The sequence below is a fragment of the Ornithodoros turicata genome, chromosome 6 (assembly GCF_037126465.1).
Source record: "Ornithodoros turicata isolate Travis chromosome 6, ASM3712646v1, whole genome shotgun sequence".
NCBI lineage: Eukaryota > Metazoa > Arthropoda > Arachnida > Ixodida > Argasidae > Ornithodoros > Ornithodoros turicata.
Window position 1 is genome coordinate 62,369,293 of NC_088206.1, and position 12,759 is coordinate 62,382,051.

The 12,759-nt window shown below is 45.7% G+C and overlaps 1 protein-coding gene across 2 annotated transcripts in view; it reads right to left on the bottom strand.

The window, feature by feature from the left end:
- Nucleotides 1-344: 344 nt before the first annotated feature.
- LOC135396922 (homeobox protein Nkx-2.2-like) overlaps nucleotides 345-12,759 on the bottom strand; it is a 36,959-nt gene continuing 24,544 nt past the window's right edge. The window contains exons 3-5 of one of the 2 annotated variants that reach the window (XM_064628162.1): nucleotides 4,378-4,533; nucleotides 3,750-3,981; nucleotides 345-3,655 (exon numbers count right to left, since the gene is read on the bottom strand). In XM_064628162.1, the coding sequence (XP_064484232.1) occupies nucleotides 3,298-3,655; nucleotides 3,750-3,981; nucleotides 4,378-4,533 (746 nt within the window). In that variant the 3' untranslated portion in view covers nucleotides 345-3,297. Of the gene's footprint in view, nucleotides 3,656-3,749; nucleotides 3,982-4,320; nucleotides 4,534-12,759 lie in introns of both variants that reach the window. The other variant, XM_064628160.1, reaches the window with a different exon arrangement.

The following is a 12,759-nucleotide window of genomic DNA, read 5'->3' on the forward strand; positions in this document are numbered from 1 at the left end:
ACTCACCGCAGTCCTTCAGCGGCATAATATGTACAGAGAACTTCTACGAGCTTCAAGAACAGGCACATTTTGAAGTAAAATGTCTCACACCACACCACCTCCAAACAAAACTTTTTTTTCGCGCAGCGAATTGGATTGGCTTGGATTGTTGGCTTGGAATCTCGTTGATATCACTATCGCTCCTGATGCGTTCTGAGCAATCACCTTCGGTTTCGTTTTCGTCCTCCAGTTCCCTCAGTGCCAATCTATCTTCGCATCGTACTTATATGAGCTATCCTTCCGAAAAGATCAGTGCGAGTAAGATGCATGGACCCTGAGAATGGAACTCAACACAGGACAGCGTCTGTACTTTCGAACTCTGCTTTATTTACAATGGTGTCATGAACAGAAAAAAAAAAAATCTCTGTGCAGAACAAACACAATTTCCGCAGCGAAACACGACAGTTTGTTTCTTTTTTTTACAGAGCAACGACATGTATTCACGTAATGCATTCAGACAGCGCTTGCAATTTTCTCCTAAGCGCCTTTGCAGCATTCAAGACTAGATCGAGTTCATGCCATTTTCGTGGGACAATCTCTTAGCGTCGTTATGGCATTATAATCATATTTACTTACAGAATTACTTGTACTGCAGTTATGGTATATCTTCGTATTACGGGGCACTTTTTTGCACCCAGTTTAGAGAATTCCTTCAGCTTTTGAGCTTTGCAGCCATCGCACAACACCATTTACAGCTCTCGGACAATCGTATATATATATTTATATGTATACTATCTAAAATTCTTACGTATATATATAATAACTGTACAATTAGAATCTACAGCCGTATGGCAATGGCAAAATGCCTGTAAAAGTGTTGTCAACATAATGCGCGCTTCGCTATTACTTCATTATACAAGCGTCTCGACCCGCGACCTGGACGTTGTGTAAACTGCGACACCTTGCTGTCTAAATGCCAAACTTGTTTCTTCCTGACGGCCGTATAACCGTTACATAAAAAGGAGATAACAAGAAAGAAAGAGGTATCAGTCCCTTGCAGGAGTAACCGTTGCTCCTCATGTGATGTCATAATGCATCCAGTGTCCGTCATGCTGCTTGTGTGGTTGCTTTCATGTTGGTGTTTGGGGACAACGGTGGTCCAAAAGCACGCGAGGAAAACATTAACTATCTGCAATAAGTGCGTGGAGGAAAGCAAGCTAAGGAGACCAGACGACACTTCAGGTTCAGGTTCAGATTCGCCAAGTCCTTCTTAAAACGGGGCAGGGCACTTCACTGCGAGGCCGGAAGAGGGAGCGACGTTGGGCAGTGACAATGACGTCACACAGCTTTACTGATCAACCGGAATTGTTGGCCGCGATAAATTTCATGCAAAAGTTACAATGAGGAAAATACAGTCGCTCGATGTTGGATCATCGTTTTGGTCCTGCCTATGTTGTGAAGTAGGAATAAACCAGGAAGGTTCGAACCTGATCCTCTAAGAGAGGTCTTTGCGAAATGTTCGAGTGGTGACAGTGGTGATACTGTTGAGTCGAGTAGCGCCCGAGAACGAGGGTGGCAGAACCTTCACCGCTAGAGGTCCAAAAAATGCTGGAAACTGCGGGTCTTTCGAAATTTCAGGAAATAATATTGTTATGAAACATTTTAAAATAGGACGAGGAGGAGGACGAAGAGGATTTGCATCGCACGAGCGCTGGAGGCTCGGGTTTCAGACCATTCCGACTTTAAAAATAAATCTAACGGTTCCCTTGGTACAAGGAGCACCTCAATGATGGTTTCAAAGGGATGTTCTCATATTTTCTGTTGTAGGCAGTTCTTCGGAGGCTACGCGAATCTCAGAGCAGAAGGGACTGTACAACGCTCCCTCTCCTGTACCATCATCTTTCCCCTCAGTCTTTCCTTCTTTCCCCGTCCCGTGTTGCACAGAGACCCCATGCCTGAGCAGGCTGACCGCACCTTCCCCAAACACCTCCCTCCTCCTGTCCTGTCCCATCTCTTGATGCTTATATTCAGTCCTGCATCTCCGTTACCTCGCTACCTAACAATGTTACCTGATCTCCTCGGCTACCTTTCCAAAATGCGGAAATGTAAAAAAAAAAAAAAAAACTTCTTGTGATTTATATAAGTAGAGAAAGCATTGTTGAAATGAAACACACAGAGCAATTTGCAGGGAAAGTGCTATTCGTGTAATCCTAGCCACTTCATCACGTGACATGTTGGCACCTGTTGTGCTTCGCCTTAAGCAACCGTTCGAGTGGTGCTGTAAAACGACAGGAGGGAGCTGTAAGAAGAGGAAGAAACGTCGCCAAAATAACACAAAAGGAACTCACAAACCAACATGATGGAATATGCATGGCTGGAACGAGAAATGGTGACAGAAAACCTTCAAAACGTGATATGATGGCAGTATGTGGCATATTTTTGGCACTCAAGATGTCAGAGAAGATGTCAGAGAAGATCTCAGTGCGCGTCCGTGGAGATCTAAATGCAAGTTTCCGGACGTCCAGTGGCTAAGGCACTTCACATGTCCTCTTATTTTTTAACCTGCCACACCAGCATACACGACACCGAATGCTGTATAAAACGACAGGGTTATTATACAACAAGAACGTAGCATTTGTCTGGTTGTGGTTCACCAACGAAAACGTTGTAGACGGGCTCTTGGTTGCTGGTACCGTCTGGGAGACGGGACGGTTCATCACACCGGACGTCCAGCTGCAAGAAATGCAAAACGCGCGGCAGTTCCACAAAAAATGCATCAAGTCTACACCCACACGAGCACCCGTAGAACCAGGCCAGTTGCCTTAGAACAGCTGCCAGACGTGCCCAATCCTCCAGTCTTTCCTCAAGAACACTTTCCATCATTATCACGCGACTTAGGACACAAGTCACCTGGTCCTCACGTGATATGCGACGTGCGATTACTTGGTTCGTTTTTGATGTGACCTTGTGCCATCCACAAGTTCAGGAGCCAGTCAAGTCTTCGGAACCTGCTGGGTGCGCACGTCTCTTTCAAAACTCCAAGACAAGCTTGCCTACAGACTAGAAGCAGTCAAATACAATCGCAGGCCTTCTCATACAGTACACGGAACTCTCTAATGATATCACCATCTTCCACATCACCCGAAGGTTCCACGTCTTACTCTAGGCTTTTCCAACCTTAGGACAGTGCAGAGAACAAGCAAGGCGAGTCCGTAACAACGAATTCTTGAAATCCTTCGACGCAAGCATGGAGCTACCGTTATGGTCGAGAACCGGCCGAGAACCGGTCGAGAAAGGACATTCAGCAACAACAGTCCCTCACCACCACCGGTGTTGAGGTGGGATGAGGGGGTGCGTGTAGGACATGACGTTGCTTCCGAACGACGCCATGCAGGTGGCTACGGCTGTTGAACCGAGGTCCGGAGGGAAGGCGACGCCTGGGCCCATCTCTGACTTGATCCCTGACGAAGGCTGACAAGGCTTGCCGTCTCTGACCAGCACCGGTACAGCCACGCGGCGAGGGGACGGTAGAGGGCTGGCCGTGGATCCGTCCAGGCCTTTCTCTTGTCTTGCTCGTTTCGTCTTGTACCGGTGGTTCTGGAACCAGATCTTCACTTGCGTAGGGGTCAGGCGAATTATTGAGGCCAGGTGTTCACGTTCAGGGGCAGATAGATACCTACAATGGGATACATATCGATAGTTGAGAGTAACAGTACGGTGCCTATGTAATATACAATGTGAAGCGCAAGCAGTAGACGTTTGCTGCTGACCTCTGTTGGCGAAACCGTCGTTCCAACTCATACGTCTGTGCCTTGGAGAAGAGGACCCTCCGCTTGCGCTTCTTTTGCGCATGCTGAGACTGCTGCTGTCCCTGTGACGTCATAGTCCTCGGGTCCTCGTCTCCTGCCTTCGAAAGTCCGTCTTCGTCTTCGCTGTGAGAATCGTCGACGGCCAAATCCACCGAAGGCTTCGAGCATTCCGAGTCGTTTGGACTAGCTGGTCCTGTGATAGAAACAAAAATGACGACTCAGGAATTACCCCATTTCGTTCCGCAGTTGCGTGTGTCGCTTAGCTTCTCTTCAAACCCCCTTGATTTTGGACCGCCCTTTAGAGCAATAGGATGTACGACATTTCTATTACAGTACACTATAACCCTAAGTGACATTTCAATCCAGTATTCGCGAAACTGCTGTTGTAGTTGCGAAACTGCCTACGCGCGTGCAACGCAGGAATGTCGCTTTCGTCACTGTATATATATATAAAGATGGCAACGCTTGCCATATCTGGCACGTCATTTCATGCGGTAAAAAGTGCGTGAAGCCTGAGGAATCGATATGTTACCTAGCAGAGGCCGCATGGATCCCGGCGACACAGAGGAGGATGTCATAAGGGAAGTACCGTCAGTAGGGAGCGATTCCTGATGGGGAGACGACGGCAGCTGAGGGGGCTCTGCGAGGTCTGCCGTCGACAAAAGTGGAGAGGTGTCCGTCTGGTCTCCAGGAACCGAAGACTGGACGTGCTCCAAACCGCTGCCGCCACCCATGTTACCGAGGGCTGAAAAAATAATTGCAGATTCGTTTTAGACGTGCGTAGGACTCTGGAGTGCAATACAAGCATGCGATATACCAACGCCAACATCCCACCGTTCCTTAGCCAACTCTTTATCAGGCTAGAGGAAACGTCATTCTGCGGGGGTCCGTACGGTAAGGCTATACACACCACTGGACAGGCGTATGTTATTCCATCGACTTGCTTTGCTTATAGGTAGACTTCGAAAAGGTTCAAAAATCAGGTGAGCATAATACCGAGCACCAACCACCCCCTCGATACCGAATACAGCATTCTCATTCATTTTCCGCGAGTAATTAATTCGTAAATGATGACAATAGCAAACCGAAACCGAAATGCGAAGAGCAGAAAAGAAAGCTCCATACTACGGCGGTTCGTCCGGAGGAGGACACCGTGACGTCACCCAGCATTGTCGTCTGCTTCGAAACCTGCATTCTCCCTTGCCGGATGTCGGATGCTGTCAGCAGTGTGCTGCTTTCAGTGCCCTCTCGCTTCACAGAGGGCATCATAATAAATTCGTTTGAATACACAGGTTCCTGACATCCCAAAGGTTACGGGACATAGGAGTTTCCTTGAACAGGCTGTACAAAAAAGGGCCTCGGGTATTGTGTCATGAAATTATGACAGGATCAGAAGGCAGCAGGGTGGATTTGGAGGCAGTCCATGCAGAGCACGATTCGGTGATGTCTGCACCATCATCGCGAGAAGCGGAGGTACCGGCTCTCTCGGACAACCTCAACGTTGAAAGACCACCGGTCACGGCGGATGAAGTCAGGAGTTGCGAACACGACAGGAATGCAATCGGTGGCCTTGGCCTCATTCCCCCAGACGTTCTGGCGTGAGTAATGAACAACGTCTTGCTATTCGAGTGCATCTAAGACAGGTAGTCCCACGGTTGTCCACCAATATCAGTCAAAGGAACTGCATAAGGAATGGCACACTTCGACACCATTTTGGATTAATTGCGTGCTGCCAATTATATCTGCCACTAGGGTACGTCTGCGGAGCCACTACTGCTTATTTGCGAATTTGAAAACAATATATTTCTATCGGCACACGAGGATGTCGTGCTGATGCCCGGGTATATAGCCCCGCCCACGCGCTTGCACCTTTTACAATGGGCGATCTCATCGGATGAGCACATTTAATACGACGAACAACGCGAGATAACAATAGCAAGAAGACACCTATTACTGGGAGGTGTTATCTGGCATCGGCGCACACGGGCAAGGTATGGTCCTCATGGCATGCACGTGGACAGCTAATAGAGGAGAAGCCCCCGGGGAATCTCGCCAAGGACTCTGGACAGCAAACTTATCGGAAGCAAACACAGCTTGCTGCCGATCGGTAAACATGCAGAGAGAATATATCGCACGGAGGAACTGTTGCCACGGACGGCCCTACTGCACGTATGTGTCTTCCGTGGCAGCGAGGACAATGTCTAATCGATATGGTTCTTCCGTATAGGTTACTCTTGGCACAACCGAAAATGGAAACCCAGTTGGAAGTGGAACGTTTGTCAGTTGCTTGAATGGCAAACCTTTGACCAGGACAGAGAGAGAGAGAATTCCACCAACCATACACTCCAAGAAAAAGCGAGAGTAATTTTAGCCTTTTGGGGCAATAGATGCATTTGGCACTCGACGCATGGAAGCTTATGCAATGTTTAGAGCTCCTGGGACTAAAACGTGGAGTTACTGCATGCAAACTAGGGGACTGCAATCTGCAGTTACTTCCTAGCTTACTCCATTTCTTCTTAGAGTGTAGCGACTGTTCTGGCAATAATATTAAAAGAAATCTAGTCATTTTACGAGCATTTATTATCCACGCCGCTCTGTTCAAAGCGATTCTTTCTTGCCTGCACCGGTGGTGGCGGTAGGCTATTTCCGAGTGCTCTGCCTGCCGGTGCGGCTGCATGTTGCTCGGGGGGGAGGGGGGGATCGTGCGCCCTGGGCCGGCTTCACGGAGAACTGTGCCGACATTCGTCTTAAAGCGTCTCAGGAACCCGGTTCGCTTCCCGTCTCGGCGTGAAATGCCATCATCGTATAGCCACTAAGCCACGGGGGCTGGTTTGCCTGCACCGTCTCGGAGTTTCAGTTTTCAAGTGAGTGCATGGCTCTCTTGTGTGCCCTTGGGACACCGCGGCCCACTCCAGCGCGGCCTTACGTCTTTTTTTTTTTGTTTTTCTTTTTTGTTTTTGTTTTTTTGCGACTAGCCTAAAGGACTTATTGTGACCCCGACAGCGCTCTCGAGCATTCCCATCGGATCGCCATCGCCACTCCGATCATCAAAGTCATCACTCATATTAGACCGTATTAGACACCTTATAGTTATAGCTAATGGGGTAGCGTTCCAACCTCCATACTTCATCGTCAAAATATAATTGTTGTTGTTGTTGTGTTTAAATTATATACAGTGTTGCACTTGCGTGGTTCCTGTTTTTATGCACATTTTCCTCGACCCTGCAACTATAGACTCGAACCGAAAGGTCATATACTCTGTGCCCTCAGGGTTAATATCTCTCTTAGAGAGTTCAGCTGTACGTGCAAATATATCACCTTTGAAGTTCCTCATGCGTGATACACAGTGGAAAAGTGGAAACGGGAACGAAGAAAGAAAAGGACCGAGACCGTTTTCTCGCTTTTCTCCTGGCGACTACCGGCGATACCTTAGCCCGTGACGTAACGGGCTTTAGCCAATGAAAGGGCTTTGCACACGCCACCTTGTTCCCGTTCTGACACAGTGCGACACGGAGGAAGGAATGAGACGAGACGCCCACCTAACAGTGAAACTAAATTGAAGGACACGTGACGTTACTGCCAATTTCCGTTTCACACGGCCCTTCCAAGGTCAGTTTCGGAATTCCTGAACCGAAAGATATTCAGAGGAAAACGTGCAACGTATGTATACGAGTATACTATATGTCACCAGGTATCAGTAAGACTGGCGCTCATGCACCAGCGCCAGACTGAGACAATACCCTATACAAATGCTTATGTGACGCTTTTGGTCCAACACGGTTCATACATTCAGCTTTTGTGCGATTTTTTAGCCACATTTTATTTTTTATTTTTTTATTCTGAAGAGTAGATGAAAAATTATATACCTACAACGTGCACTTCAACGCTTTCAATATATGTATATGTTGTTGTTGTTGTTGTTCAACGCTTTCGTATAGTACATGCAGTCAAACCAGAATAATTTGATCTACGTTGGTTGGGTTTTTAATGAACGTCGTCCGTTTAAATACCATACAGCCACCGTGTAAGGACATATACTCCGTTGTTCTATCTTCTCGTGCTGACATTATAGTGATTTGTATTCTTGGGTTTTATCTTAAAAAATCGTCAAGGCAGCGAAGTGGTAGTTTACTGCCCCTCAGTGCGCGCGTATTGTGAACAATGAACCCTTGAGAAACGTCTTGTGTAGTTCGGCACTAGCTAAGTTCGCAATTTTCGTCATCGACCTACGTCGACGAGATAGCTGGATATTCGAGTGTAACCTCTCTAAGAAGCACAGTGACGGTGTTTTTTTATCGATCACATTATCTGGCACATCACCAGACGCCGCTTATCTCTTCGCAGGGTTCCCTCACTGATCAGAGGTTCGAAGGAGACCACATTTCTCGATAGAAAGCAACCCGCATCCGCCCGCAACCAGACGTCGGCACTTGTGACTCCTGCTCACACCTGCCCCGCGCACTCCCTGTTCAGCTCTCCGCTTGCTAACTTGCTCAGCTCATTTGCCATATTTTGAGCATGAACGAGCATGAATCAGTTTCGCCGGGGTGTGCCCGCAACCCGCATTTTTTTTTCTTCAAACTTTCATCCGCACCTGACAAGAAGAAACACAGGCGTGAGCTGTGAGTTTATCCCAGATGGGCTATGTGCCTGGAAGGTTGTGGAACCCGTTGACCGCGTTATTTTGCAATTAACGAAACGAATATGCAACTTGTGCGTCTCATTAAACCTTTTCTAGTCCTCTTTTTATAAAATGTCTTACCCGCGTCAAGCACACCGCCCATGCAGGTGTTACAAATGACACCCGCGGTACCCGACTCACAACCTCCATCGCAAATCGGGATCGGGTCACGCGGGACTCTATTTATGAGGATTTATCTGTTTTCCTTCTTGACTGTGCATTCGGAGTTGGCGGTAGAGGATATATATTTATCTGGCCGGTTCTTAATACGCGACCACATCCGGTGACGTCACAAACGCACCAAGTTTGAGCACTGAAGCACCGAACGCGAGCAGCTCCCAGTCCATCCTGCAACCACACCGAAAGCGCCGAATTCCCTAAATTTCGCCCGGTTTCCTTTTCCTTCGCGTTCTCGTCCCCATTACGAAGGCCCCGCCTTCGTGGACGCCGCCCTCCCTGAAAGGGAGGGGACGCAATGACGCCGCTCCTCCCTATTTTCCATGTGTCGCATTCCCTCGCGTTCCTTGCTCTGTTTTCTGGCCCTATTTTCGATGTTTTACCTCTCGAGGGAACGGAAGTGACCCTCTCTGTCCTGTCAGGATCTTCTGCAAAGGAGCCACGACTTATGGAACCATACTTCGCCGCTGTTTCGTATCTGTCTTTCGTCTTGCAAGCGTCTCGTAACTGGAGTGTCGTCAATGAGGACACTTATCGCATCCGATTACGTCGTTCATGTGCTTGATGATGATAATGAGTGTGACGTTATTAGTGGATGGCATAAAAAAAATCAGGTTCTGTTTTGGATGCATATGAATTAATTTTGAATTAATTATGTTAATATCGAAGTTGTGCGAACAAACTGATATTCGCATATTTCTGCGATAGCGGTTTCATGATCGTTGGAGTTGGAGTTGGAATTAGAAAAGAAAAATATGGAGATCGTAAAGGATGTGCCAACATAGGCTTCTCCTGTCGCGTTTTAGTGTGTGATACAAGCATGTCGTTTCTTCCACGTCAAAACGAGGCTGCTCGCAATATTAGGGATTCCTCAGTTTACTGTACACATTACAACGTGAATTACAACATTCTTTTCATGACATCTGCAGCGAGCAATGGGATTGGCGCGTTTACGCGACATAACATGCAGCACATGTGGGACACATCTGAACATGCTCAACCATGATTTAGCCAGCCCAGCGTGAACGTAAAAATGACGTAATTATGTTATGACGAAACGGTGTTACAAGTTGATGAGGAACTTACAGCAATATCAACTGCTTTCTCTTCGGGGAGCATTTAGATTTAATTGAATTCGTCAGATTTAATGGAGCATGCATAACGGAGATAACAGATTTTATAGAGATGCGCAGTTACGAATGTTATCGACAACGGATTACATTCTGACGGAATATTTTTTTTTTTCAAAATTCCTAACTATAAAGTGTGGTTAAGAGCATCAGCTGTTTACTATATACATTAAAAACAAGACTTTCGTGCAGTAGGCTGCACTTCTTCAGGTTTTTATTTTTGATTCTGCATCGCCGGAAACTTGCACATTGTTTTTCTTCACGTTCTACGATATAAAGTGTGGAGCAGATTTGAGCCGATGAGCCTGTTCGAAACGGAATCAAGCCTAATCTCTTCCCTACCGTTATGTACTTGTCCTATCAAAAATCCTGAGTAATTCATATTGATTATACATGATCTAACTCACAGAAGAAGAAGAACCAATCATAATTCGCGAAATATACACGTTTCTGTTCTTTCACTCTCTCTCTCTCTCTCTTTTATATTTTTTTGTTGCAGAATTGGTCGGGTGCCGAATTCAATTTATCCATATTTTTTGCAGTTACTTATCAACTTTACCTATCAATACGCTTTCTGACGATGATCACCTGAAACTTCAATGTGTGTATAGTTCGATCTTACTCCCTGATACAATGCATCCATACTGAAGAATGCAGGATACATGAAGTGCAGAAGCAGGAGCCCCCCCCCCCCCCCCAGCAATTAGTGTTGATTGAACTTCAGAATGACACGCGGAACGAACTGCGTTTTCTTAGGGCGACGTCCCCAGTACTCTCCCACACCTTCTCTCTCAGCGAGGTACAAGGGGTGCAAAAACAAATGAAGTGCTCAACGGTCATCTGCCTCGTAGGGAGAATAACCAGTAGCCTGTACTTGCATATACTTTTCTTTTTCTTTTTTTCTTTTTTTTTGTGTGTGCTTTGTGAATGTTGTATTCCGCGTGCATACAGCAAAGAGAACATCGTTTAAAAATTAGAATACAATGAAGTGATTCATGACATATCGCGCTTCATGGAGCCAGGCATGTAGACCATACTATTAAAAAATCGGTATTTATAATACGATACCAAATACTGGATGGAGAACGTACTTAAGATATAAAAATTTCGTACAAATAAAGTAATTACGTTATAGTAGTAAATACTTCAAAAATAATTTAAGGTATATTTAAGTCACGGTCACGAAAGTGATTCGTTTATTATTATTATTTATTTATTTATTTATTGTGGATTGAGTAGAAAGTATCTCAAATAGAGTACAAATACCTTTCGGGAAAGGTACTGAGTACAATACTAGAACCCTAACAAAAAGTATTTAAGATACAGTATTTTTGGGTACGGTACTCGAGATACCTACAAATCTGCACGGAGTAAAATCAGCGAAACCTGCCACCCTATAGCGTGCCGGCTCAACGGAGAGTTGTACCAAACCTCTCTATTTTTTTTTTTCTTTTTCAAATCAAATAAAAATCAATCAACAAAGAGAAACGGGGCTAAAAACCGTAAATATTAACTTGTAAAGCCATTTATATCAATGCTTATGTGAACGAGCTGCTCACGGCTTTTTCTCCAAGCTCCGCATCAAAATATCTGAGGCTGCGAAAAATTAAGATTCGATTTATTTATTGATTGATTAAACTCCGTGTAGGTTGGGTCTCCAAAGAGGATGCTGGCTTGCTCTTCTCCATCATCAATATTTGCCGTGGTTCTTTCCACTTTTGAATATTATGACTCGGTACATATCGGAACAGGAAAATTGAACGCAGTGAACTTCCCAGTAACATATATATGGAAGCACGACCGGAACACTGTCCAGTGAACTATGCATTTACGAGGCATGCGGTATTTTGCTCCAGTTCACGCACTGAGTGAGCTGGTTAAATTTTGAGGAACACACAAGACGATGAGGACAACGTCGACCTCACATCGTCTCGTGTGTTCCTCAAACTCAATGAAATGTCTCCTCTTTCTTATTGTATGTCTTTTATTTTTGCATAACTCTCAAGCGAGACTATATGTAAAGATAAACCTTACATATTTACACCTTAAATTCACGTTCCCACCTTCGCCTCCCAGCAGGAAAATTATATACGCTCTCATTCTAATTCCGAACCTCACCCATAAGGAACTCACATGCAATCATCAGTATACGAGCTCAGTAAAACAATACACGGACCTCAACGGCACGACCTCACACTTACTTCCCGATGATCGTATACATCACTTAACCCTAACGATCATCAGAGTCATAATACGAGCGTGGCCATAACGGCCGTGCAGAACACCTTAACTGCCCATAACATCCTCCTCCCCTCTTCCCATTACATAATAACGTGTAACGGTAATAACGACGCATCAAAACGCCCCCTGTATTTAGACGAGGCAGTTAGGAGCACCATTTTGGCAAATCCTGCGAAAGTCGGAAGATGCAGCAAAGAAGCCATTAGCGAGCCGTTATGTTTCAGCCGCGCGATTTCTGTGTTCTTGGATGTGGATAGGGGCATTTATTAGCACCTTCGCCGTTAGGGCGGTATAATGTTCGTTAGGTGACTTTTCCTCGAAAAGAGGATGAAATTGCGACTATACGTATGCATAGCTGAGATTTCGTGTAAATTGTGAGGTTGAAGTTTGGAGTTTGAATTGCCGTGGTAAGGATGTAGATGGATTAGGATTAAGTGTGTCAGGAAGAGAATGAAGGGTTAACACTGAGTCAGTCGTGAAGGCTATGTTTGTGAAGGAGAATATTACAGTATGGTCTATAGGGTATATACATGATTGCGCTGTACACTCTCCCTGTAATCTTGTTCGCTATTGGAGGGATTTTGCAGAACTGCAATGAGAATATCACGAACAAAGATGTCAAACGACACTCGCGATAAGCCAAGCTTCCTGCCCAAGCCAAGCCTAAGCCTAAGCAAAGCCCAAGGCTCAAACAAGAATATTTGTCCTCAATATTTGTGTCAACGCGTTAAGTTATTAACCC